The sequence below is a fragment of the Mobula hypostoma genome, chromosome 5 (genome assembly GCF_963921235.1).
Source record: "Mobula hypostoma chromosome 5, sMobHyp1.1, whole genome shotgun sequence".
In the NCBI taxonomy this organism is placed as follows: Eukaryota; Metazoa; Chordata; class Chondrichthyes; order Myliobatiformes; family Myliobatidae; genus Mobula; species Mobula hypostoma.
In genome coordinates, this window is record NC_086101.1 from 35,416,764 (window position 1) to 35,443,537 (window position 26,774).

Sequence of the window (26,774 nt, forward strand, 5' to 3'; positions counted from 1 at the left end):
TACCAAGGAGGAAGTGGTGCAGTACTGTGTAGAAGGAATAATGATTGGGGCTGGCCGGAGAGCTTGTCAAAGATCTGATACAGGCCTGTCGGACTCCTTCCGCGCCTTGTGTTTTCGACGGCCTGCCGCACCTCCAGGCCTAGAGTCACCTACAGAGCAGACAAGGTCAGCGGACTTCCCTGCCTGAACATGAATAGTGAACCAGAGGGGTTTATGTGACAATGATCATCGTCAGAGAATGCCGGCCCTTTCACTCCAGGATTCTTTAATTAATTGAATTTTAATTCTTCTGTTGGTTGGAGCTGACTGTTGGGGAAAAGTACAAGCCAGATGCTGCAGGTCTGTGGTGGGGAGGTTCTAGTCGATGGTTTGCTGGCAGTGGAGTGAATTATATTTGCCACTGACACTGAGGCAGGTAAGACAGAGCAATTTTGTGGCATCCTAGATATGAGAATAGTATAGAGTATAAAGCTATACAGCATGCAAGGAGACCATTCGGCCCAACTCATCCATGCTAACTGAGCTAGTCCCATTTGCCTGACTTTGGTCCATATCCCTGTACAAATGAAGCTTATGACAGCAAAATTGGTCAAAAGTTCAAAGTACATTTATTATCAAAGTATGCACACAGAATACAACTCTGAGGTTCGTCCTCCCACAGACAGCCATGAAACAAAGGAACACCATGGAACCTGTCCAAGAAAACGTCAAACACCCAGCACGCAAAAAAAAAGAACAAAATACACAAACGGCTAAAGGCAAGCAAATAACACGTAGAATAGGAAACATCAAACCAGGACAGCGGTAGTATTCTCCCCTTATAATTCAAAGATTCAGCTGTATCTGCTGGGAAAAGTTGAGCATGCTGGGGCTTGTATTCCCTGAGGAAGAGGGGCCTGAGAGATGAGGGTTTGTGCGTTGATTTTCTGGGGCCCACAAATGTAAATGTGTCACTAAATTGCAACTGGAATTGGTTTATTAGTCAGTGCCACATGCACCCAGATGCAGTGCACTGTTGATGCAGGTTGATACGTCACACCAGTGCATTGAAGTAGAGCAGGGGAAAGTGTAGTGCAGGCAGACAATAAGGTTCAAGGTCATAAGGCCATAAGACAAAGGAGCAGAATTCAGCCATTCGGCCCATCGAGTCTGCTCCGCCATTTTATCATGAGCTGATCCATTCTTCCATTTAGTCCTACTCCCCCGCCTTCTCACCGTAACCTTTGATGCCCTGGCTACTCAGATACCTATCAATCTCTGCCTTAAATACACCCAATGACTTGGCCTCCACTGCTGCCCATGGCAACAAATTCCATAGATTCACCACCCTCTGACTAAAAAAATTTCTTCGCATTTCTGTTCTGAATGGGCGCCCTTCAATCCTTAAGTCATGCCCTCTCGTACTAGACTCCCCCATCATGGGAAACAACTTTGCCACATCCACTCTGTCCATTACCTTTCAACATTCAAAATGTTTCTATGAGGTTTCCCCTCATTCTTCTAAACTCCAAAGAATACAGTCCAAGAGCGGACAAACGTTCTCATATGTTAACCCTCTCATTCCCGGAATCATTCTAGTGAATCTTCTCTGTACCCTCTCCAACGTCAGCACATCCTTTCTTAAATAAGGAGACCAAAACTGCCCACAGTACTCCAAGTGAGGTCTCGCCAGCGCCTTATAGAGCCTCAACATCACATCCCTGCTCCTATACTCTATTCCTCTAGAAATGAATGCCAACATTGCATTCGCCTTCACCACCGACTCAACCTGGAGGTTAAACTTAAGGGTATCCTGTACGAGGACCCCCAAGAACCGCTGCATCTCAGAACTTTGAATTCTTTCCCCATTTAACTAATAGTCTGCCCGTTTATTTCTTCTGCCAAAGTGCATAACCATACACTTTCCAACATTGTACTTCATTTGCCACTTCTTTGCCCATTCTTCCAATCTATCCAAGTCTCTCTGCAGACTGTCTGTTTCCTCAGCACTACCGGCCCCTCCACCTATCTTCGTATCGTCAGCAAACTTAGCCACAAAGCCATCTATTCCATAATCCAAATCATTGATGTACAATGTAAAAAGAAGCGGCCCCAACGCGGACCCCTGTGGAACACCACTGGTAACCGGCAGCCAACCAGAATAGGATCCCTTTATTCCCACTCTCTGTTTCCTGCCAATCAGCCAACGCTCTATCTACGTATGTAACTTTCCCGTAATTCCATGGGCTCTTATCTTGTTAAGTAGCCTCATGTGTGGCACCTTGTCAAAGGCCTTCTGAAAATCCAAATATACAACATCCACTGCATCTCCCTTGTCTAGCCTACTGGTAATTTCCTCAAAATATTGTAATAGGTTTGTCAGGCAGGATTTTCCTTTAAGGAATCCATGCTGAGTTCTGCTTATCTTGTCATATGCCTCCAGGTACTCTGTAACCTTATCCTTGACAATTGACTCCAACAACTTCCCAACCACCGATGTCAAGCTAACAAGTCTATAATTTCCTTTTTGCTTCCTTGTCCCCTTCTTAAATAGCGGAATGACATTTGCAAACTTCCAGTCCTCCGGAACCATGCCAGAATCTATCAACTTTTGAAAGATCATCGCTAATGCCTCCGCAATCTCCACAGCTACTTCCTTGAGAACACGCGGGTGCATTCCATCTGGTCCGGGAGATTTATCTACCTTTAAACTATTCAGCTTCCTGAGTACTTTCTCTGCCATAATTGTGACTGCGCACACTTCTCTTCCCTGCCACCATCGAGTGTCCAGTATACTGCTGATGTCTTCCTCAGTGAAGACTGATGCAAAATACTCGCTCAGTTCCTCTGCCATCTCCTTATCTCCCATTACAATTTCTCCAGCATCATTTCCTATCGGTCCTATATCTACTCTCACCTGTCTTTTACTCTTTATATACTTGAAAAAGCTTTTATTATCCTCTTTGATATTATTTGCTAACTTCCTTTCATAGTTAATCTTTTCCCTCTTAATGACCTTCTTAGTTTCCTTTTGTAAGCTTTTAAAAACTTCCCAATCCTCTGTCTTCCCACTAATTTTTGCTTCCTTGTATGCCCTCTCCTTTGCTTTAACTTTAGTTTTGACTTCCCTTTTCAACCACGGTTGCATCCTTTTTCCATTCGAAAATTTCTTCTTTTTTGGAATATACCTGTCTTGCACCTTCCTCACTTCTCGCATAAACTCCAGCCACTGCTGCTCTGCCATCCTTCCCGCTAGTGTCCCTTTCCAGTCAACTTTGGCCAGTTCCTCTCTCATGCCACTGTAATTTCCTTTACTCCACTGAAATACCGACACATCAGATTTCGGCTTCTCTTTTTCAAATTTCACAGTGAACTCAATCATGTTATGATCACTGTCTCCTAAGGGTTCCTTCACCTCAATCTCTCCAATCACCTCCGGTTCATTACACAATACCCAATCCAGTACAGCCGATCCCCTAGTGGGCTCAACAACAAGCTGTTCTAAAAAGCCATCTCGCAGACATTCTACAAATTCTCTCTCTTGAGATCCAGTGCCGACCTGATTTTCCCAATCCACTCGCATGCTACAATCCCCCACAATTATCATAACACTGCCTTTCTGACAAGCCTTTTCTATTTCCTGTTTTAATTTGTAGTCCACATCCCTGCAGCTGTTTGGAGGCCTATAAATAACTGCCATCAGGGTCCTTTTACCCCTGCGATTTCTTAGCTCAACCCATAAAGATTCTGCACTTTCCGATCTTATATCACCTCTTTCTAATGATTTAATATCATTTCTTACCAATAAAGCCACGCCTCCCCCTCTGCCTACCTTCCATATCCTTCCGATACACCGTGTATCCTTGGATGTTCAGCTCCCAGAGACATGCATCCTTTAGCCACACCTCAGTGATGGCCACAATATCATACCTGCCAATCTGTAGCTGTACGACAAGATCATCCTCCTTATTCCTTATGCTACGTGCATTTAAGTATAACACCTTAAGACCAGTATTTGATACTTTCCGCTTTGATTTCACTGCAACTTTATTGCACTGCAACTCATCCCAATGGCTACAAATTTGCCCCATCACCTGCCTGTCTTTCCTGACATCTTTACTGCTCACTATCTTAGATTTATTTCTGTTTTCCCCTTCCTCCGCTCTATCATTCCAGTTCCCATCCCCCTGCCAAATTAGTTTAAACCCTCCCTAGCAGCTCTATTAAACTTTCCCGCCAGGATATTGGTCCCCTTCGGGTTCAGGTGTAACCTGTCCTTTTCGAAAAGGTCAAACTTCCCTCAGAAGAGATCCTAATTATCCGAGAATCTGAAGCCCTGTCCCCTGCACCAGTCTCTCAGCCAAGCCTGATCTGCCTGATCCTACTATTCTTGCCCTCGCTAGCACGTGGCCCAGGTAGCAATCCCGAGATTACTACCCTGGAGGTCCTGCTTCTCAGCTTCCTTCCTAACTCCCAGAAATCTCTCTTCAGGACCTCCTCCTTTGTCCTATCTATGTCATTGGTACCAACATGTAACAAGACAACTGGCTGCTCACCCTCCCCCTCCAGAATATTCAGGAACCGATCCGAGACATCCCGTACCTTGGCACCTGGGAGGCAACACACCATGTGGGTATCTCTATCAGGCTCCCAGAATCTCCTGTCCGTTCCCCTGACTATGGAATCCCCTACGACTACCGCATTCCTCTTCTCCCTCCTTCTCTCCTGCACAACAGCGCCAGGCTCAGTGCCAGAGACCCCCGGTCACCGTGGGCGTCCCCCGTCAGGTCATCCCCCTCAACAGCATCCGGAACAAGATATTTGTTGCTGAGGGGGACAGCCACAGGTGTGCTCTCCACTATCCGGGCATTTCCCTTCCTTCTCTTGACAGTGACCCAGTTTTCTGACCCCTGTAGCCTAGGCATGACTACCTCCATGTAGCTCCTGTCTATCACCTTTTCACTTTCCCTGATAAGCAGTAGGTCATCAAGCTGCAGCTCCAGATCCCTAACACGGTTTCTGAGGAGCTGCATCTCAGTGCACCTGGCGCAGATGTGGCCATCAGGGAGGCTGGAGGTCTCCCAGGATTCCCACATCTGACGCCCTGAACAAAGCACTAACCCTGCAGGCATGCTATCTAAATCGACAGGAATGAAACAGGAAAAATAAGTCTACTCACCCACTTACCTCACCAAACAGATGAACTTTTTAAACCGTTAGCTCGTACTGTTAGCTGTGAGAGCCCTGCTGTTCCTGTCTGTCCGGGCCAATTCGCGAAAGGGGGGGGGGAGAAAAAATAGAGTTGGCGCTTCGCTCTCGCTTCTTCCCGTTTACCGCCGAAGCCCATTGAAGCCAAAGCCTCACACTCTGCTCCCACTCACTCCGCTGCCCGCTGTATAGGGTGATCTCCTTTATAAACTCTCCGCGTGGTCCTGTTGACGTCACGCGCCTGCGCAGTCTCGTCCTTCTTGCACTTTAAGAAGTTTTTTAAAAAACTGCCTTCCTTCAGAATTCAGCTCCCACGACGCTCTGTAGTCCCAATGGTCATAATGGGATATATTGTAATTTCAAGGGTCCATCTTATCACACTTATAACAGTCTTGTAATAGTCTTATTACAGTGGGATGCTCCCTTTACCCAGAGTACACGAAGAGTATGCTCACTGCAGTGGGATAAGTTGAAATGGACAGCAGACATGGGTTAAGGAGTAGCATATACACGAGGGGGTGGAGGAGGTGGAGGGAGATGGAGGGAAGTAGCAAGAGATCCTAAACATTGATATGGAGCATCCCATGTCTGGGCAGTAGGTTATGTGTTACACGAGTTACACGCATTCACCGCGCCCCCCCCCCCCCCCGTGGGTGTGTGAGGGCAGCAATCAGCCTTCGCAGATTTTCCAAGGAGTCTTTGCCTGGCCCTATGGTGGAGAATCCATTCTGCTCCCTGCTGGAACATGGGTAGGATGATATTGGCATTGAGTTGTGTTCTGGGGCAGTGGGGGTCACATACAGGTAGAAATCCTTTCCTTTAATGCAAGCATCGCCACGTGGAAGTGAATGAGTGCCTTTGCTGGGCTGGAACAATGGAGGCGGCCATTGGGTGGAAGTTGTGTTCAGGCCCTGAGCCCAACAGCATGACCACGTAAGGGACAGTGACCGCGAATGTCTCTGCTGATGTGTGATCCTTCATGGGACCTGTATCAAAAGACCTCCTCTCATGACCTCCTTGAACTAATAGAAGTTCCCCAATAGATATATACTCTGTAATTAACCTCTCATATGCTGAAATATGAACCCTTGGATCTTCCAACCTACCTCATTTTGGCCTCTTTATCAGCTGCCTGCACTACACTTTCTCTGTAACTGTAACACTAGATTTTGCATTCTGTTGTTGTTTTCCTCTTATAATATCTTGATTTCCTTATGTATGCAATGATCTGTCTGGAAGACATGCAAACAAAAGCTTTTCACTGTATCTCAGTACATGTGACAACAATAATCCAATTCAAATTCACAGTATGAAGCCTTAGCTCCTTTGGAATGTTAATTTCTTTTATATAAAAACACTTCTTTTTTTTTAGATATTTGTATTAGTTCAATTATTTTCTATCTGTTTTAATCGGAGATTATGAAGGGCTGTCTGCCTCTCAGGCATCTGTGAGTGGTCGCAGAAACATACTTTGCACATGTCCTGGGTTAACTTTTATCCCACATCTGGAAGCTGCATGCTGACTCAAGAACAGGACGTGCTGGAAAAGCTCATCAGGTCAGGCAGCATCTGTGGAGAGAGGAACAAGTCAATGCTTTGAGTCTGCAACCCTCTGGCAGGACCAGAAGGGGAGAGAGAGGCAAGGTGGTTGACTGTGGGGCAGAAGGAGGGGGTGGATGTGTAGAAGGGAGAGAGTGGGCGAACTGAGTGAGGCGAAGTGGCTCATCGAAGACTGTTAGCAGCACGTGAAGCTTCTTGGAGACTTGCCAGAGAGACCAGTTGAGGAAAACTGGGCCCACATGATATAGAAACAGTTAATGCCATGAATGCTTCCACCTGTATACAAATGATCCCTCATAATCCTATTGTGCTTTAGTGGGAGCTTGCTGTGCACAATTTGGCAGCTGTGTTTAGTACATTACAGCAGCGACTACCCCCCCTAAAGCTCTTCACTGGCTCAAAAGCACTTTAGGACTTCCTGAGGTGATGAAAATTGCAGGAAAAGCACTAACCTCTTTGTATATGCAATCTGTCCATCAGTATGATGAATGAAGAGGTTTTTCCGGATTACTCTAGAGCAATCTGTTGGATTGAAGAATCCTATCATTCATTTGCTAATGTGATGCATTGTTATTTCTGTGGGACTTACAGTATATAATGTTAAGCATTATTTAATTATTATAAGACTAGCCAAGCAATTTAAAAGATACAATAGGTTTGGGAGTTCCTCACAAATAATGTCTAACTTTGTTCCTGCGCGGAGAGGTTGATTGAAGAATTTAATTAGAGAACAGCTTTTAGCAATGATGTCACATTTTGGTTGGAACTAGCTGTAACATTGTCACGGACGTGCTCAGTGTAATAACACTTGCAAAGTGGAAGCTACTGTAATTGCCCAGTTTATTCACGTGTCAACCCCTGCAAACTGCTTTTTCTGAAAGCTCCCTTCCAGAAAGCGCTATAGGGCTATTAAAACAAAAAAAAAACATACCATCTTAAATGTTTCTTCCCCTAGGCAGTTAACCTGACCAACTATTCCCGTTAGTCCCTCTCTCACCCCTTTTTAACCCCTGAAACTGCACTGCACTGTATGTAAACACTTCAAACCACCTTTATGTTGCTGTTCCCATTGTAAAAAAAAAGCTACTATTTATGCACATTTTATCCCATATCCACACTTTAACCTTCAATTTTATACTTTCTGTATTTCTTTATTCTTTAGAATTGTTGATTGTTGTTTTTCTTTGTTGCATGTTGTGCCAACTCACCACAGCAAAATGCTAATACATGCAAGTGTGTCTGGCGAATAAAGTTGTTCCTCGATCCCTGTTCACCCAGGAGTCATTTTTAAATCTGTTGCACCGACACATTGCACGGTGCTGGGACGGCAAAGCTGTCCAACATGTTGGAATGGTAGCCCCCAGCATCGCTGAATCCAGGACTTACCACAGAAGGAGGTAATTCGGCCTTTCAAGTCTGTGCCAGCTCTTTGAAAGAGCATCTGCTCTTTTCCCATAATGCAATCCCCCCCCCCCCGTTCCCTTTGAATCCAATTCCACTGCCCTATCAGGGGCAGATCATGGAAATTCTGTGCATTGAGACATTCCCCTCTCTCCCTGATGCCCATCTCCCACCCATCTGCCTCTGGCACCAGTTACTCATGGTGCACCAGATTAAAAACCCTTTAATATTTGAGCACCCCCATCAAACCTCTTAACCTTTCGAACTACGAGGAGAACAGTCCCAGCCTCCACAACGTTTGTCCTGAGAGAGCTGGAGCCCATCAGCCCCGAGATCCTTCCAGTGAACAATCACCATGCTCTCTAAGGCTGGTGGTAGCCATCAAGACTGTGTTTCTCAGAAAAGTCGATGGAGAGGGTAGTGTTCCACGTTTTACAGCAGCTGTCTGACACCTTTGCTTTGAGATGAATTCAAGGACCACGGCGGAAATGCAAGTGACTCTCAACTGGAATTCTCCGTGTCTTTTTCAGATTCCCAGCTCAAGGGTATAGTGACCAGGTTATATTGCAGGCAAGGCTTCTACCTGCAGATGAACGCAGATGGAGCTGTCGGCGGAACTAAGGATGACAGCAGTAATTCCAGTGAGTGGCAAATGCATTTTAAATCCGATGCACCTTTTGTTAAGTTAATTGGAGTGTCCTGGGGTTGTGAAAGTTCACTTTCAGTTCAAATACTGGTCTGAGGTGTCTTGGGTTGGTGCAAAGCCCCCTCTCATTGAAGCCGGTGTTTGTTTAACAACAAACTGAGCCTGCTCTGCCATTGACTGTTCCAAATTCTGTACTCTGTTCCATACCCCTTCAACCATCCGGTCCTAAGATCAATCAATGTCCAGTTCATTCCTACATATCACGCAATGAGCTGGATTCAACAACTTCCTGAGGGGGACAATACTCAGACACCAATAACAAACGTAGATAACAAGGTGATGGCGACAGTACTGGTCATGTCTCACTGCAGTGTTATTTCAGTCACATTATTGACCTTTGCATTCTTTCACATGCTGCACAATGATCAGCAGAACTGAACTTTGGTCAGGCTGCGCTCAGAGTAACAGTTTTGGTCACCCCATTTCAGGAAGGATGTGGGGATTGTAGTAAGGCTGCAGAAGATGCTTACTAGGATACTACCCAGATTAGAGAGAGTGAGCTACAAGGAGACAAGTACGAGGTGTTGCACTTTGGTAGGACCAATCAGGGTACATCACAGTGAACGGTGGGGCACTGAGGAGTGTGGCAGAACAAAGGGATCTGGGAATACAGATCCATTATTCCTTGAAAGTGGTATCACAGGGTAATAGAGATGTAAAGAAAGCTTTTGGCACCTTGGCCTTCATAAATCAATGTACTGAGTACGGGAGATGGGGTGTTGTATAAGACATTGGTGAGGCCTAATTTGGAGTATTGTGTGCAGTTTTGGTCACTGACCTACAGGAAAGATGTAAATAAAGTTGAAAGAATGTAGAGAAAATTTACAAGGATGTTGTGGGGACTGGAGGACCTGAGTTATAAGGAAAGATTGAATAAGTTAGGACTTCATTCACTGGAATGTAGAAAGATTGAGGGGAGGGTTGATAAAGGTATACAAAATTATGAGGAGTATGGACAGGGTAAATGCCATCAGGCCTTTTGCTGTGAGGTTGGGTGGGACTACGATAGAGGTCATGTCTTAAGGGTGGAAGGTGAAAAGTTTAAGGGGAACATGAGGGGAAACTTCTTCACTCAGAGGGTCATGAGAGTGTGGAATGAGCTGTCAGTGCAAGCGGTGCATGCGAGCTCATTTTCAATGTTTAAGAGAAGTTTGGATAGTAGGGATATGGAGTGCTATGGTCCTGGTGCAGGTCAGTGGGAATAGGCAGCTTGGCGTGGACTAGATGGGCCAAAGGGCCTGTTTCTAAGCTGTATTTTCCTTTGACTCTATGAGAGGTTGGGCAAACCTGGGTTGTTTTTCTCTAGATGCCAGAGGCTGAGAGGAGACCTGAAAGAAGTTCATAAAATCAAGAGTAGCATAGATATGACAGACAGTTAGAATCTTCTCCCCATGGTAGAAATGTCAAACACTAGAGGCTGCTTCAGGTGAGATGGCAAAGACAATGATGGTGACAGGATAGGGCAGTTCAAAACTAGGGTGAAAAGGGAAATGATTTAAAAGGGACCTGAGGAACACCCTTTTTCACACAGAGGGTGGTGAGTATATGGAACGAGCTACCAGAGGAATTAGTTGAGGCAGGTACAATAGTATCATTTAAGAAGCACTTGAATAGGTACATGGCAGGGTGGGGCTTAGAGAGATTCAGGCTGAATGCGGGAAATTGAAACTGAGGTCAGCAAACGAAGTTAAAACTATTATGCACAATCTTTTGCAATTGCTATTTCCCTGGCTGTGACTGAAAGAATGTAGAACATGGCAAAGCTTGGCACAGGAACAAGCCCTGCAGCCTCCGAAGTCTGTGCCAAACACTATGCCAAATTAACCTTCTGCCTGCACACGATCCATTTCCCTCCATTCCCTGCATATTCATGTGTCTATCTAACAGCTTCCCTGTCCCATCTGCTTCTACCCCCACCTCTGGTAGCCCGTTCCGGCCTCCCGCCACTCTGTGAATAAAACTTATCTCACCTACTGGATCTCCTCGAAGCATTCTCCCTCTCACTTTAAATGCATGCATCTGGTACTTGACATTTCTACGCCGGAGAAAAGACTCTGATTGTCTATCATATCTCTGCTTCACTTGATTTCATGAATTTCCTTCAGGCATTCTAGGAAAAACAACCCTAGTTTGTCCTTATAGCTCATACCCTCCAATCTAGGTAGCATCCTGCACCCTTTCTATAATTTCCAGATAATCCCTGAAACGGGGTGACCAGAAATGAACACAATACTCAAAGATGCTGGTGAACGCAGCAGGCCAGGCATCATCTGTAGGAAGAGGTGCAGTCGACGTTTCAGGCCGAGACCCTTCGTGCTGCCTGGTCTGCTGTGTTCACCAGCAACTTTGATGTGTGTTGCTTGAATTTCCAGCATCTGCAGAATTCCTGTTGTTTGCGTTTAAAAACAATACTCAAAGTACAGCTGATCACTGTGCAGCATATGAGATGTGAGACATAGTCTTTCATTATAGTTATTATTAGTTTAATTTATTTTCCACCTCTCCAACTTTCTAACCTCTTCCAACCCAAGAAAGCCTATAGAGCTCTCCTGTTCCCACCTTTAATCGTTCCCTTTGCATTGCTCTGCTGTGGATGGGTGTGTCTTCTCATGCTTGAGTTCTCCAAATTCCCCCCGAAACTTCCACCACCACCACCCCCTGATGACTTCACAATCGTCTCACCAAGCTTTTGGTTGCTTGTGGCAAAGTTTGTCTCCTTTGGCTTAGTGCCAAATTTTCTTTGCAGGATTATTACGGGGAAGCTTGGGGCAAAAGTCATCATATAAATGCAAGTAGATATGCAGGATTCTTGGAATATTCGAAGGCTTATTCAGATTTCTTTTTGTTGTGTTTTCATTGAATGTGAGTGGTTATTTCAAAGCTCTTATTTCCATTCTTGACATGTTACCCATTGATGCCTCCAAAATTCTGAAGGTGGACCTGGCTTTGGGGTTGTGGCAGAGCGTGTGAGGTTGAGTGGAGAGAGGGGTGGGGAGGGAGAGACAGAGACAGACACTAGAGAAGCAAGACAGACTGATTGTGGGGGGGAGAGAGAAAGAGAGGCATGGAAACCGATAAAAAGACAGAGATAGAAAGAGACACAGATAGAGTTAGAGAGAGTGCAATAAAGAGGAGGGGAGACAGATGGATACAGGAACAAAGAAAAGGGCAGAGGAGAGGAGAGAGCGGGGGGGAGGCAGAAACAAAGACAAAGTCAAACAGAGAGAGAGAAGGGAGGGAGGGAAAGAGGAAGAGAGAGAGAGTGAGGGATAGAAAGAGAGAGAGAGAGAAAATGAGAGTGAGAGAGCAATAAAGAGGAGAGGAGGAAGATGGACACAGAAGCAGAAATAGAGGAAAACACAGAGAAAAGGACAGAGGAAGATCTGGGGAGAGTGGGAGTGAGAGGGGAGAGGTGATAGCATTGGAGACAGAAACAGACAGAGAGATGGTGACAGAAGGAGAGGGGGCAGAGAGTGCGGGAGAGAGGAAAAGAGAGAGAGAGAGAGAGAGCTGTGTTTCAACCGGGTGTGGCGGTGCGATATACAACCTGAACTCTGGCCATTGTTGCCCTGGATTCACCTGCAAGGTGCTGACAAAAGGACTTCAAATCACCTGAACATTAGAAAGTAATTACGCCAAGAGGAGGAGGAGGTCCCTCAGCCCCGAGCCTGCTCCACCATTCACCATGACTGTACCTGATCCACCTCAGCACCTCAGGTTTTCAGCGCTCTCTCCATCTTCCTTGATTTCCTTCCAAAAAGCTATCAGTCAGTCTCTGCTTTGAAAGCGTACAATGACTGCTGTCCCACAGCTGCTGGGCATAAAGAATTCAAGGATTCACCACGTCCCGAGTAGAGATGTCTCCCCAATCTCAGTCCTAACTCTTTCTCTTGAACTTTTCCCGCTGGTTTTAGAGTTGTCAGCTGAGGGAAACGCCCTCCCTACATCCAGTCTAACGAAAGCCCGGCGGGCAGCAGAGGAGTGTAGTGGTGAGCGCAATGCTTCATAGAGCCAGTGATTAGAGGATCTGGGTTCAGTTCCCACCGCTGTCGGTAAGGAGTTTGTACGCCCTGTCTGTGACCATGGGGATTTCCTTTGGCTGCTCTGGTTCCCACCCACTCTCCAAAGATGTCAGATTTACGGTTACTAAGTTGTGGATATGCCATGTTGGCTTCCCTTAGCATATGCTCAGACTGTGTTGGTTGTTGACACGAACAACACATTTCACTGAACGTTTCAATGTACATGTGACAAATCAAGCTCATCTTTCAAAAGGAATCATGCACGTTTCAATGTGTTTGCCTCCCATTCTTCCAAATGCTACTGAACACAGTCCCAGTCCACTCAGCCTCTCCCTTATACGGCAAAAACCACCATCCTCAGAACCAGTCTAGTCAACCTTCACTACATTCCCTCAACAATACGTCCATTTCCTTACCAGGTAAGGAGATAAAAAACAGTTGACATGACACCAGGTGCATTTTGAAAAGCCTGTAATATTTGTAAATAAGAGAAAATCTGCAGATGCTGGAAATCCAAGCAACACACACAAAATGCTGGAGGAATTCAGCAGGCCAGGCAGCATAAGAGTAGACAGTCAACACTTCGGGCCGAGACCCTTCAGTGCCCAGTCTTCTTCCTCTCACGGACTGAGGACGCATCCCATCTGGGTGAGGATACTTAGCCACTTTAGTAACTCCACATTCTGCCCATTTAGAATGTAGACTTCTTTTGCTGCGATTCCATATGGGAGTTTTTACCTCGGTAAAGACTGAGGTAACTTCAGTCAGGACCTCTGCCCTGCCTCTCCTAAGAAACCTTCCCATTTGGTCTCTGATCAGCCACTAATTTCTCCCACACCCAATATCTTGATTGCATGCACGTTGACTACCTTTGAACAGTTTTAATGTTTGCTGCCCACCTTTTATTCATCTCACAAAGTGCTGGAGGAACTCAGCAAGTCAGGCAGCCTCTATGGAGAGGATTAAACAGTCGTCGTTTCGGGCCGAGACCCTTCATCAGGACTGGAAAGGAAGGGGGCAGAAGCCAGAATAAGGAAGTGGGGGAGGGGGGAAGGAGCACAAGCTGGCAGGTGATAGGTGAAGCCAGGTGAGGGGGATGCCGGATGGGTGGGGAGAGACGGGATGAATCGAGAAGCTGGGAGGTAATGGTTGGAGAAGGTAAAGAGCTGAAGAAGAAGGAATCGGATTGGAGAGGAGAGTGGACCATGGGAGAAAGGGAGGGAGGAGGGGCACCTGGGGGAGGTGGTGGGCAAGTGAGGAGGAGAAGGGGGTGAGAGGGGAGCCAGAATGGGAATGGAAAAAGAGAGAAAGAGGGAGGAAAAACTATCAGGAGTTAGAAAAATCAATGTTCATGCCGTCGGTCTAGAGGCTACCCAGATGGAATAGGAGGTGTTGCTCCTCCAACCCTGAGGGTGACCTCATCATGGCATTAAAGGAGGCTATGGACCGACATGTCAGAATGGGAATGGGAAGTAGAATTAAAATGGGTGGCCACCCGGAAATACCGTCTTTTGTGAATGGGGCGAAGGTGTTCAATGAAGCAGTCCTCAATCTCTGTTAGGTCTCACTAATGTAGAGGAAACACCAATCGTTTATTCGCCTCAATAGGTGCTGAGTTCCTCCACAATTTAGTGTGTGTTGCTTCAGATTCCCAGCATCTTCAGGATTTCTCTTCTTGCCTCTTATATTTCCTTCTTTGTTTCTCCACTCAGCTTCTGTAGTCAGCCTGGTTCTCATCTGTGTTAAAAACCTGGCAGTTTTTTTCCAGACCCCTCATACTTACTAAATTCTTGGTCACCTGTGAGTTCCACCTTTAATTTCCTTTCACCGTCCCTTGGGGGAATGTACCTAGACTACAGCTGAAACATTCCCGCTGAAGGTCCCCATTGTTCAATTACTGTTTTGTCTGCCAAAGCTTTTGTTTCCAATTTACTCCAGCCAGATCTGCTTTTGTCCCATTGAAATTGGCCCCTCTCCAAATTACTGCTGGTTCCTATCCTTTTCTGCAGCTATTCTAAACGAGCAGCCTACCCCTGTTTGTGTTTTAATGTTATGCTTGTTCTCTGCATAAAATAGTTTGTTGTGAACTCCCAACTAGATTGTAATGAATCTCTGGCTCACATTTCTGTTTGCTCTTTCATGGAGTGGAACATCTCCTCTCTGTCCACCTCATCAAACCCATTCACATCCTCAAAGACCTTTCCCAGAGTCCACATCAGCCCACTTTTAGTGGTTTAATAGGATATAGGCCAAATGCAGGCAATTGGGACTAGCTTGGTGGGCACCATGGTTGGCATGGACAAGTTGGGGCAAAGGGCTTGTTTCCATGCTGTATGACTCTATTCTGGAGGAGTTCCAGCTTGTTCAGCTCTTCCCTAATAACGTAGGCCATCATTTCAGTGATCATCATCTTCACTCCACCTGTTCTTCCCTCTTCACAACACAGCCTGTGCCCTAATCGTGTTGTCTCTTTCGTCCCTACAGCATTGTTCAACCTCGTGCCAGTGGGACTTCGAGTCGTTGCTATTCAGGGTGTGAAGACAGGGCTCTACGTGGCCATGAATGGGGAAGGATATCTTTACACATCAGTGAGTATTCCTGAACATTGGTCCTCGGGCACCACTACTGAGATTATAGATATTTAATGAGACAAAATGTTTATTGAATGTGGCTTCCTGCTTATCCAGAATCCAAGGTCCTGAACCACTAGTGTTACAAGAGGAGCCCTAACCTTGCAACAGCCCCAGGGCGATCATTATGAGATGTCCATCTTCATTATATACTGTCTCAGGAGAGTTGTCTTGGTAACGGTCCAAGTCTCGAAGTGGGAAACATCTGTTGCATGTGACAGGAATGATGGCATTTCATCTAGACAGTCTCCCTGATGGAAGTTCAAGAACAATGCAGCATCAGCTCATGATGACTGAAGGACAGGCAGACTGAAGCAATCTCTCTGCTTATCCCGTGCTAATCAGCAGCAGCAAGGTTAGACCTCCATTTCCCCACTGGCTGTGCTCCTCACTTCTGATCCCTTATCAATGCAGGTAGTGTTACTGCGGTCTGCATCTTGTGACGTTGGCCCAAGCACCGTGACTGACTGCCAAATCCACCAGATAACTTGGCAAACGCAGTGACTAATTCAATTGGATCCATAACTGTTGGGCTCCACTTGAGTTGCATTCATTTTGTTGGGGTTTGGCTTTGGTGTAATGATGTTTTTGCACTGCTGCGCACTGCTTCCCCTGAGCAACTGATGGACAGATGTTGACAACTTCTGGTGCGCAGTCTGAAGCAGTTTCAGTTACCCGTTCTAGGCTGGGCAGGGCACACTCACACTGAGGTACCTGGTGCCATCCCACTGCCTGGGGAAAGGGCAATACTCTCATAATCCCAGATACAGAGTATAAGCTTAACCTTTCGGCAACTTTACCTTTTATTACCTGGGCATCAAGGTATAACATCCGACTGGTTGATATTGAGCGAGGAGTTGTAAGTACCAAGTCTGTGGAGACAGAGCGAGGTGGAAAGAAGAAGTTAGCAAAGGGAAGGTTATATTAATGTTTTTCACCAGTCTGGAGTACTGCTGTTGCAATTTAATGTGTGACCCCAAATCTCTTCCAAGGTCAACCTTTAGACCAAATAATTTCACAGACACCTTGGCTCCGATGCAACCCAAAGTGCGACCTTGCATCCCCACGCTGTCCTTCTCAAGGTCAGGAATGACAATGCAGCCAGTGCAACACTCCTGAAGCTAACCTGTGCATGGCAAGCTCCCACAAACAGAAACGCGATTAATCAGGTGGTTTGCTTTATTGCTATTGATTTGACAGATAAATATTTGTTCAGGGTACCAGGAAAGCTCTCTCGCTTTTAGAGTTACGGAGTCACACAGCATAGAAACAGGCCTTTCAGCCCAAAGCATCTCTGCCAACCATCCTGCCTACCTACACCAATCCCACTTGCCTGCATTAATTCCACTCTCCTCTATACCTTGTGTTACGTACCCCATAACTGGGTTGCCAAACCAGCAGAAATGGAACACTTGTTGGAGTCTGAATTACTAGGAACTAATAAAGTTTTATTAAAGAACTAAGTAATACAGTACTCTAATCGTAAGGATATAAATGTGACAGGTTAACAATGATAATACACACATATACACAGAACTAGGGTAATAGGAATCAACCAAGCTCTATCGCAGTCTAGGGCTAAAATGATCAGTCTTACAGTGACGCAGAGTTCATTTCAGCTTAGTGCAGTTCGCAGTAATTGCTGTTGTACCGTTGGAGAGAGAGAGAGAGGGGGGATGCAATTTGGTTCAGGCAGACCTTTGATGTCTTCTATCCTGCTATGGTCACCGACTGTGACCCCTCCATTCTGGATACGATCGTTCTTCCGCGGTGAACCCGGCACCCAGGCAAGGGCGGACACACACACCAGGTTCCCACCGATCATACCTTTACACCCTGTGAGCCTATGGTCGGTTCCCGCGAACTGGACCTCCAAACTCCCACCACTTGTGGGGGCACACTGCTCTTTCCAGTGTCTCGTTGTCTCGTGGTGTCCCGTGCCTTAGCGAACCTGCTCTTTTTATCCCCCTGCTGGGGTATCACCTGTCCATCAAACTTCAAACAGTTCAGGTTTAAAGCAACCGGTCTGTCAATATTCTGAATTGTGTTTCTTTTCCGCTAATCCCTCTCTCCTCCCTTATTAGCATTTTGAATGTTTCTCCATTGTCTCTCTTATCTCTCTCATTAGCATCAATCGTCCGATAGCTTGGTTTGGCGTCACACTTGTTTGTTCAGGTACCTGTCCAGGTGTCTTTTAAATGTTGTTACTGTTCCTGTCTCCACCACCTCCTCTGGCAGCTCATTCCAGATACACCCTGCCCTTTTGTGTGAAAGAATTGTCCCCGGATCCTTATTACACCTCATTGTCAGGGAGCTGTGTACATTTTTATTATAACATTCCCTGGGGACTTGCCCCTCACTGTGGGTGTCCAACCCTGGATTAACTTCCCAAAATGCATCACTCTGCACTTTCTTTTATTGGATCTTTTACACCCAACAGACCTAATCTCAGTTGAGAATCTTATCTGCAAGGTGGTATCTCTGGAAGTGTAGCACTCCTTTGGTGTAACACTAGAGAGCCAACCTAGATATTTGCCCCCATGCTTCCTTGCAAGACATGACCTGATGGCTCCGTGTCATCGTCTGGACTTTCAGCAGCAATTAACTAAGCACTGAATGCCGGTGGGTCCATACCATCACTTGGTTTCACAGCTGGGATCCATGACACTAGGTTGGACCTGATACAGGTGGGCTGCAATGTTGAGAAAGTTCGCTGTTTGTTGGAATTGTTCATGCCACCAGTGGCTCACTGGGTGTCTCCCTTCCCCTCTCCTCTGAAAGTCGTTGAGTCCAATCTCCCTGCACAGGCTCTGAGCCCATAATCCCGGCTGATACTGTTACTGCACCGCTGACAGTTCAGCACTGAGAGAGAGAGTTCTTAAACCAAGATGTCACCGCATCTCCCAGATGAATGATAAAGACCTAATGGTTCTTTTTCTGTAAGAAAGTCATAGCAGTCTCCTGGGTCAATTTTAGCCCCCCTCCCCCTCATGCTCAAACCAATAAATAAGGCCACTGCCTCACAGCCCCAGCGACCCAAGTTCAGTCCTGACCTCCGCTGCTCGCCACTGCCTGTGTGGGGTTTGCATGTTCTCCCTGTGGCCCCATGGGTTTTGCCTGGGTGCGCCACCGTCCTCCCACAGCCCAAAGACGTGTGTGTTGGTGGAGTCATTGGCGGGTGGAGCTGATGGCAAGGTATGGGGTTGGTGTAGAATTGGTGTAAACAACGTGGACATGATGAGCCAAAAGGCCTGTTTTCAGGCTGCGTGACTCGTTGGGGGAATCATGCTGTACAGGTTGTCGGGTGGCCTTACCTGACAGTGCTGACAATTCTGCACAGGCAACCCTGAGAAAGATGCTGTTGAAATGCTGGCTGTTCATCTTCTGGTGCAAAATGGAGGAGAGAAGCCTTTACCGACATGGCTCTCCACACAGCAGTTTTCAACATTTGTAGATCTCCAGCAGCCTCTGATCACATGAGCAAAAATATCTGAATGCATCATTGAATTTCCTTTGCCCAGTTTTTAATAGGAAGACAGGTACTATCTTACATGACGTTATGCTTCTATTAAAGGGTGAAGTACTTATATGATGCTTATTGCATACTAATACTCCCACATTTTAACTTCAAAGAACAGGGAAGGTTCCACATAAATCCATTTTATACTTGCAGTCCCTTTAATCTGGTAACATATTCCAAAATATCGGAGCACTAATCAAACAAAGTTTGACATGGTCACCTTGGATATAATGAGCGAGTTGCGCCTTTCATGATGTGCTTGGTATAGACTGATGCAAATGTCAGTGTCTGCGAGGACTATCTCATTAAACGTTGGGCAAGGGATTGCTCAGCTGACAAATTACAAAAATGAAATAAGCACTCGGTGGGGGGAGTTTGCTGGGGTAATTGTTAATTGGTAATAGGTTTATAATATTGGCCACTGGTCATTGTTGTCACATGTACTGAAATACAAAGAAATGCTATTGTCTGTCTACCATCCAGCCAGATTATTCCATGCATTGTGCATCGAGGTAGCATAAAAAGGAATAACAAAATGCAGAATATGGGGTAAATACTGGCCGTGACTAAAGCAGGACAAATTGTTGATGATATTCTACTTACTTACTACCTGTTACTAAGAGAGTTCCACCGGTCCTACAGGTTCAGGGGTGCAGCTCAGGGCTAACAATCCCGACTGGTAAAAACAAATTACAGAAAGAGCAATGAAGAATCCTTCTATACAGATAGGGATAAACATGTTTATCTGCCGTTTATCACTGTCTGTACAGAAGCAATCTTCATTGCTGTTTCTGTAACAATTCTTTTTGACCGGTCAAGGTTGTTAGCCCTGAGGTGAACCCCCGAACCTGGACCACTCATAGTCTGACCCCTACCCTTTGACCTGTTCAGCATGGGTGACCAAGAGCCAAGATACAAGGCCTGACTCTCGGGGTCATTGAGGCACGCAAGCCTCCAAATCCTACGCCAAGGTTGTGGTCCACCACTGGTCTTCCCCCTTATCTTGAAGTCAATGATCAGCTCTTTTGTTTTGCTGACATTGAGGGAGATATAGTTGTATTGACAGCGTGTCATGATCTACTGTGCTCTCCATCTCCTTCCTGCACTCCATCTCATTGCTGTTTTAGATCCAGCCCGCTGTGATGCTCTTGTAGGTGGAGTTAGGGCAGAATCTAGCAAAGGAGCCATGAGTTTACAGGGAGTAGAGTAAGTGGGTGGGAATTGGCGTCACAGCACTTGGGTTTTTCAGCGATTTGGGCCCCTCTCTGTGATAGCTCGTGGACCAGAGGCTGGGAACTCCCACAGGGTGTGGAGCAGTCTTCCTGCCCTCAACGTCTACCAGTTCAAAGCTGGACTCAGGCTGAGCTTAAATGTATCCTCAAGCCCAAGCGTTGTAAACATCAGGAGCTCTCCCACTCCCTGGCCTGTTCCTTTCTGTGCTCTAATGTATCCTCAAGATGAGCTGTTCTCAACATCAGGAGCTCTCTCACTCCCTGACCTGTTCCTTTCTGTGCACTGCATTTGTAACCTGCAAATTCATGTCTAGTCCCATTAGGACTTGAAGAATCACAGGCTTAAGACGGCTAGAAGCTTCCTGACATCTGTAGCCCATTGTAAGGAAGTGTCGGGAAACATTGCCACAGCCGGGGTTACAAGTGATGGACTGAGGTTGGAATGGGGAAGATGAGGTTGTTTTCCTTGGATCAAAGTTTAAAGTTCAAAGTGAATTTATTATCAAAGTACACATATGTCACAGTATACAACCCTGAGATACATTTTCTTGCAGGCATACTCAATAAAAGAGAGATTTGATAGGGGTATATCAGATAGGTTCAGTGGAAGGACACTGTTCCTGTTGGCAGCTGGTTCAAGGAGCAGATTGGATGGTGTCAGGAGAAAGGTTCTCAACGTAGGGCAGTGAGAATCCAGGACTCACCTATAATGGAGGAACAATTAAGAACTTCCAAAGGGAATTGAAGTGGAATCAGGGAAAACTATGTGGAAACAGCTTGGGGCAATAAGGCAGATGAGATTGCTCTGGAAGAATCAGGCCCTGTTGGTGTACCTGGTAGGGGCATTGAAAACCTGTGCCAACTAACAGCTGAGAGTGTTCAAGGACATCTTCAATCTCCCACTGCTACATTCAGAGGTTCCTTCCTGCTTCAAAAGGTGTAACAATCATACCAGTGCCCAAGGAGAGCTACCTCAGTGACTATCATCCAGTGGCATTCACATCTGCTGTGATGAAGTGCTTTGAGAGGTTGCTGATGGCCAGAATCAACTCCTGCCTAAGCAAGGACCTGGAACTGCTGCAGTTTGCCTATTGCCACAATAGGTCTACAGTGGATTCAATCTCACTGGCTCTTCACATGGCCTTGGATCACCTGGACAAAGCAGTACTTACATCAGGTTGCTGTTTATTGATTGCAGTTCGGTATTCAACACAGTTCTAATCAACAAGCTCCAAAGCCTGGGCCTCTGTACCTCCTCTGCAACTAGGTCCTTGTCTTCCTCACCAGGAGACCGCAGTCTGTGTGAATCAGAAATAACATCTCCTCTTTGCTGACAGTTAACACTGGTGCACCTGAAGGATGCATGCTTAGCCTACTGTTCTACTCACTGTACACCCACAAATGTGTGGCTAGGCACAGCTCAAACACAATCTATAAATCTGCTGATGATACAACTTTTGCTGGCAGAATTTCAGCTGGTGACAAGGAGGCACACAGGAGCTAGGTAACTCAGCTGGCTGAGTGGTGTTGCAACAACAATCTTGCACACAACGTCAGTAAGACCAGAGAATTGATTGTGAACTTCAGGAAAGGGAAGATAAGGGAAAACGCACCAGTCCTCATCAAGGGATCAGAGGTGGAAAGAGTGAGCACTTTCAAGTTCTTGGGTTTCAAATTTCTGAAAGTCTATCCTTGGCTCAACATATTGATGCAATTATAAAGAAGACTTGCTATGTCACCAAACACTTCCATGAATATAGAATATAGAATAGTACAGCACAGTACAGGCCCTTCGGCCCACAATGTTGTGCCGACCCTCAAACCCTGCCTCCCATATAAGCCCCCACCTTAGATTCCTCCATATAACTGTCTAGTAGTCTCTTAAACTTCACTAGTGTATCTGCCTCCACCACTGACTCAGGCAGTGCATTCCACGCACCAACCACTCTCTGAGTAAAAAATCTTCCTCTAATATCCCCCTTGAACTTCCCACCTCTTACCTTAAAGCCATGTCCTCTTGTATTGAGCAGTGGTGCCCTGGGGAAGAGGCGCTGGCTATCCACTCTATCTATTCCTCTTATTATCTTGTACACCTCTATCATGTTTCCTCTCATCCTCCTTCTCTCCAAAGAGTAAAGCCCTAGCTCCCTTAATCTCTGATCATAATGCATACTTTCTAAACCAGGTAGCATCCTGGTAAATCTCCTCTGTACCCTTTCCAATGCTTCCACATCCTTCCTATAGTGAGGTGACCAGAACTGGACACAGTACTCCAAGTGTGGCCTAACCAGAGTTTTATAGAGCTGCATCATTACATCGCGACTCTTAAACACTATCCCTCGACTTATGAAAGCTAACACCCCATAAGCTTTCTTAACTACCCTATCCACCTGTGAGGCAACTTTCAGGGATCTGTGGACATGTACCCCGAGATCCCTCTGCTCCTCCACACTACCAAGTATCCTGCCATTTACTTTGTACTCTGCCTTGGAGTTTGTCCTTCCAAAGTGTACCACCTCACACTTCTCCGGGTTGAACTCCATCTGCCACTTCTCAGCCCACTTCTGCATCCTATCAATGTCTCTCTGCAATCTTTGACAATCCTCTACACTATCTACAACACCACCAACCTTTGTGTCATCTGCAAACTTGCCAACCCACCCTTCTACCCCCACATCCAGGTCGTTAATAAAAATCACGAAAAGTAGAGGTCCCAGAACAGATCCTTGTGGGACACCACTAGTCACAATCCTCCAATCCGAATGTACTCCCTCCACCACCACCCTCTGCCTTCTGCAGACAAGCCAATTCTGAATCCACCTGGCCAAACTTCCCTGGATCCCATGCCTTCTAACTTTCTGAATAAGTCTACCGTGTGGAACCTTGTCAAATGCCTTACTAAAATCCATATAGATCACATCCACTGCACTACCCTCATCTGTATGCCTGGTCACCTCCTCAAAGAACTCTATCAGGCTTGTTAGACATGATCTGCCCTTCACAAAGCCATGCTGACTGTCCCTGATCAGACCATGATTCTCTAAATGCCTATAGATCCTATCTCTAAGAATCTTTTCCAACAGCTTTCCCACCACAGACGTAAGGCTCACTGGTCTATAATTACCCAGACTATCCCTCCTACCTTTTTTGAAGAAGGGAACAACATTCGCCTCCCTCCAATCCTCCGGTACCATTCCCGTGGACAACGAGGACATAAAGATCCTAGCCAGAGGCTCAGCAATCTCTTCCCTCGCCTCGTGGAGCAGCCTGGGGAATATTCCGTCAGGTCCTGGGGACTTATCTGTCCTAATGTATTTTAACAACTCCAACACCTCCTCTCCCTTAATATCAACATGCTCCAGAACATCAACCTCACTCATATTGTCCTCACCATCATCAAGTTCCCTCTCATTGGTGAATACCGAAGAGAAGTATTCATTGAGGACCTCGCTCACTTCCACAGCCTCCAGGCACATCTTCCCACCTTTATCTCTAATCGGTCCTACCTTCACTCCCGTCATCCTTTTTTTCTTCACATAATTGAAGAATGCCTTGGGGTTTTCCTTTACCCTACTCACCAAGGCCTTCTCATGCCCCCTTCTTGCTCTTCTCAGCCCCTTCTTAAGCTCCTTTCTTGCTTCCCTATATTCCTCAATAGACCCAACTGATCCTTGCTTCCTAAACCTCATGTATGCTGCCTTCTTCCACCTGACTAGATTTTCCACCTCACTTGTCACCCATGATTCCTTCACCCTACCATTCTTTATCTTCCTCACGGGGACAAATTTATCCCTTACATCCCGCAAGAGACCTCTAAACATCGACCACATGTCCATAGTACATTTCCCTGCAAAAACATCATCCCAATTCACACCCGCAAGTTCTAGCCTTATAGCCTCATAATTTGCCTTTCCCCAATTAAAAATTTTCCTGTCCTCTTTGATTCTATCCTTTTCCATGATAATTATAAAGGCCAGGGAGCGGTGGTCACTGTCCCCCAGATGCTCACCCACTGAGAGATCTGTGACCTGACCCAGTTCATTACCTAGTACTAGATCTAGTATGGCATTCCCCCTGGTCGGCCAGTCCACATACTGTGACAGGAATCCATCCTGGACACACTTAACAAATTCTGCCCCATCTAAACCCTTGGAACTAATCAGGTGCCAATCAATATTAGGGAAGTTAAAGTCACCCATGATAACAACCCTGTTATTTTTGTGCCTTTCCAAAATCTGCCTCCCAATCTGCTCCTCTGTATCTCTGCTGCTACCAGGGGGCCTATAGAATACCCCCAGTAGAGTAACTGCTCCCTTTCTGTTCCTGACTTCCACCCATATTGACTCAAAAGAGGATCCTGCTACATTACCCACCCTTTCTGTAGCTGTAATATCTACAGATGTACCATAGACAGCATTCTAACTGGTTGCATCAGTATCTGGTAAGGAGCAGTCACTATACAGGATCAGAAAAAGTTGCTGAAAGTCCTAAACTCTGCCAGCTCTACTATGCACACTAGCCGCCCAGGCAATGAGGACACCTTCAAAATGCAATGCCTCAAAAAGGTGGCGTCCATCAGCCAGGGCATACCCTCTTTTTATTGTTACCATCAAGGAAGAAGTACAGGTGATTTTAACTTTCCACATATTGGCTGGGAATCCCAAACTGTAAAAGGACTAGAGGGGATAGAGTCTGTCAAATATGTCCAGGAACGTTCCCTTCATCAGTACATAGAAGTCCCAATGAGAGAGTGTGTGATACTGGATCTGCTATTTGGGAATGAGACAGGGCAAGTGATAGAAGTTTGTGTAGAGGAACACTGTGCATCCAGTGACCACGATGCCATTAATTTCAAAGTAAATATGCAAAAAGGTATGTCTGATCCGTGGGTTAAGATTCTAAATTGGAGAAATGCCAATTTTGATGGTATCAGAGATGACCTGGCAAGTGTGGATTGGGGCAGGGTGTTTTATGGCAAAAGTGTGCTTGGAAAGTGGGAGGCCATCAAAAATGAGATTTTGAGAGTACAAAACTTGTATGTACCTGTCAGAATAAAAGGTAAAGATAATAAGTGTAGGGAAACTTGGTTTTCAAGAGATATTGAGGCCCTGGTTAAGAGAAAAAAGGAGGTGTATAGCAGGTATAGGCAGATAGGAACGAATGAGGTACTTATGGAGTATAAGAAATGCAAGAGAACACTTAAGAAAGAAATCAGAAAGGGTTAAAGAAAGCATGAAGTTGCCTAAGGGATTCTACAGATATGTTAAGAGCAAAAGGATTACAAAGGAGAAAATTGGTCCTCTGGAAGACCAGAATGGTAATCCATGCATGGAGCCAAAACTGATGGGGGGAGATCTTAAATAAAATCTTTGCATTTGTATTTGGGAGATAGATATAGAGTTTATAATTAAAGACATCCGTTAGTCTTGCGAGACCACGGATCTGCTCCTGGAAAGTCTTCACTCTCCAGGGTGCAGGCCTGGACAAGGTTGTATGGAAGACCGGCAGTTACCCATGCTGCAAGTCGTCCCTCTCTATGACACCGATGTTGTCCAAGGGAAGGCCAAGGGCATCAGTGTCGTCGCAGAGCAATGAGTGGTTAAGTGCCTTGCTCAAAGACTGATCAGCAAGAACGATGAGTCAGCATACAGAGGGGAGGTGCAGCAGCTAATGGACTGGTGCAGAGCCAGCAACCTGTCTCTGAATGTGAATAAAACTAAAGAGATGGCTGTTGACTTCAGGAGGACACGGAGCGATCACTCTCCGCTGAACATCAACGACTCCTCCATAGAGATTGTTAAGAGAACCAAATTTCTTGGTGTTCACCTGGCAGAGAATCTCACCTGGTCCCTCAACACCAGCTCCATAGCCAAGAAAGCCCAGCAGCATCTCTACTTTCTGTGAAGGCTGAGAAAAGTCCATCTCCGCGCCCCCCCCCCCCATCCTCACCACATTCTACAGAGGTTGTACTGAGAGCATCCTGAGCAGCTGCATCACTGCCTGGTTCGGAAATTGCACCATCTCGGATCGCAAGACCCTGCAGCGGATAGTGAGGTCAGCTGAGAAGATCATCGGGGTCTCTCTTCCCGCCATTACAGACATTTACACCACACGTTGCATCCGTAAAGAAAACAGCATTATGTAGGACCCCACACACCCCTCATACAAACTCTTCTCCCTCCTGCCATCTGGCAAAAGGCACCGAAGTATTCAGGCTCTCACGACCAGACTATGTAACAGTTTCTTCCCCCAAGCCATCAGACTCCTCAATACCCAGAGCCTGGACTGACACCAACCTACTGCCCTCTACTGTGCCTATTGTCTTGTTTATTATTTATTGTAATGCCTGCACTGTTTTGTGCACTTTATGCAGTCCTGGGTAGGTCTGTAGTCTAGAGTAGTTTTGTGTTGTTTTACATAGTTCAGTGTAGTTTGTATTGTTCATGTAGCACCATGGTCCTGAAAAACGTTGTCTTGTTTTTACTGTGTACTGTACCAGCAGTTATGGTCGAAATG

General features: G+C 46.0%; 1 protein-coding gene across 4 annotated transcripts in view; it reads left to right on the forward strand.

The window, feature by feature from the left end:
* Positions 1-26,774, forward strand: part of fgf14 (fibroblast growth factor 14) — a 541,877-nt gene that overhangs the window by 400,842 nt on the left and 114,261 nt on the right. For 3 of the 4 annotated variants that reach the window (XM_063048373.1, XM_063048370.1, XM_063048371.1), the window contains 2 exons: positions 8,679-8,789; positions 15,361-15,464. In XM_063048373.1, the coding sequence (XP_062904443.1) occupies positions 8,738-8,789; positions 15,361-15,464 (156 nt within the window). In that variant the 5' untranslated portion in view covers positions 8,679-8,737. The remainder of the gene's footprint in view (positions 1-8,678; positions 8,790-15,360; positions 15,465-26,774) is intronic. The other variant, XM_063048372.1, reaches the window with a different exon arrangement.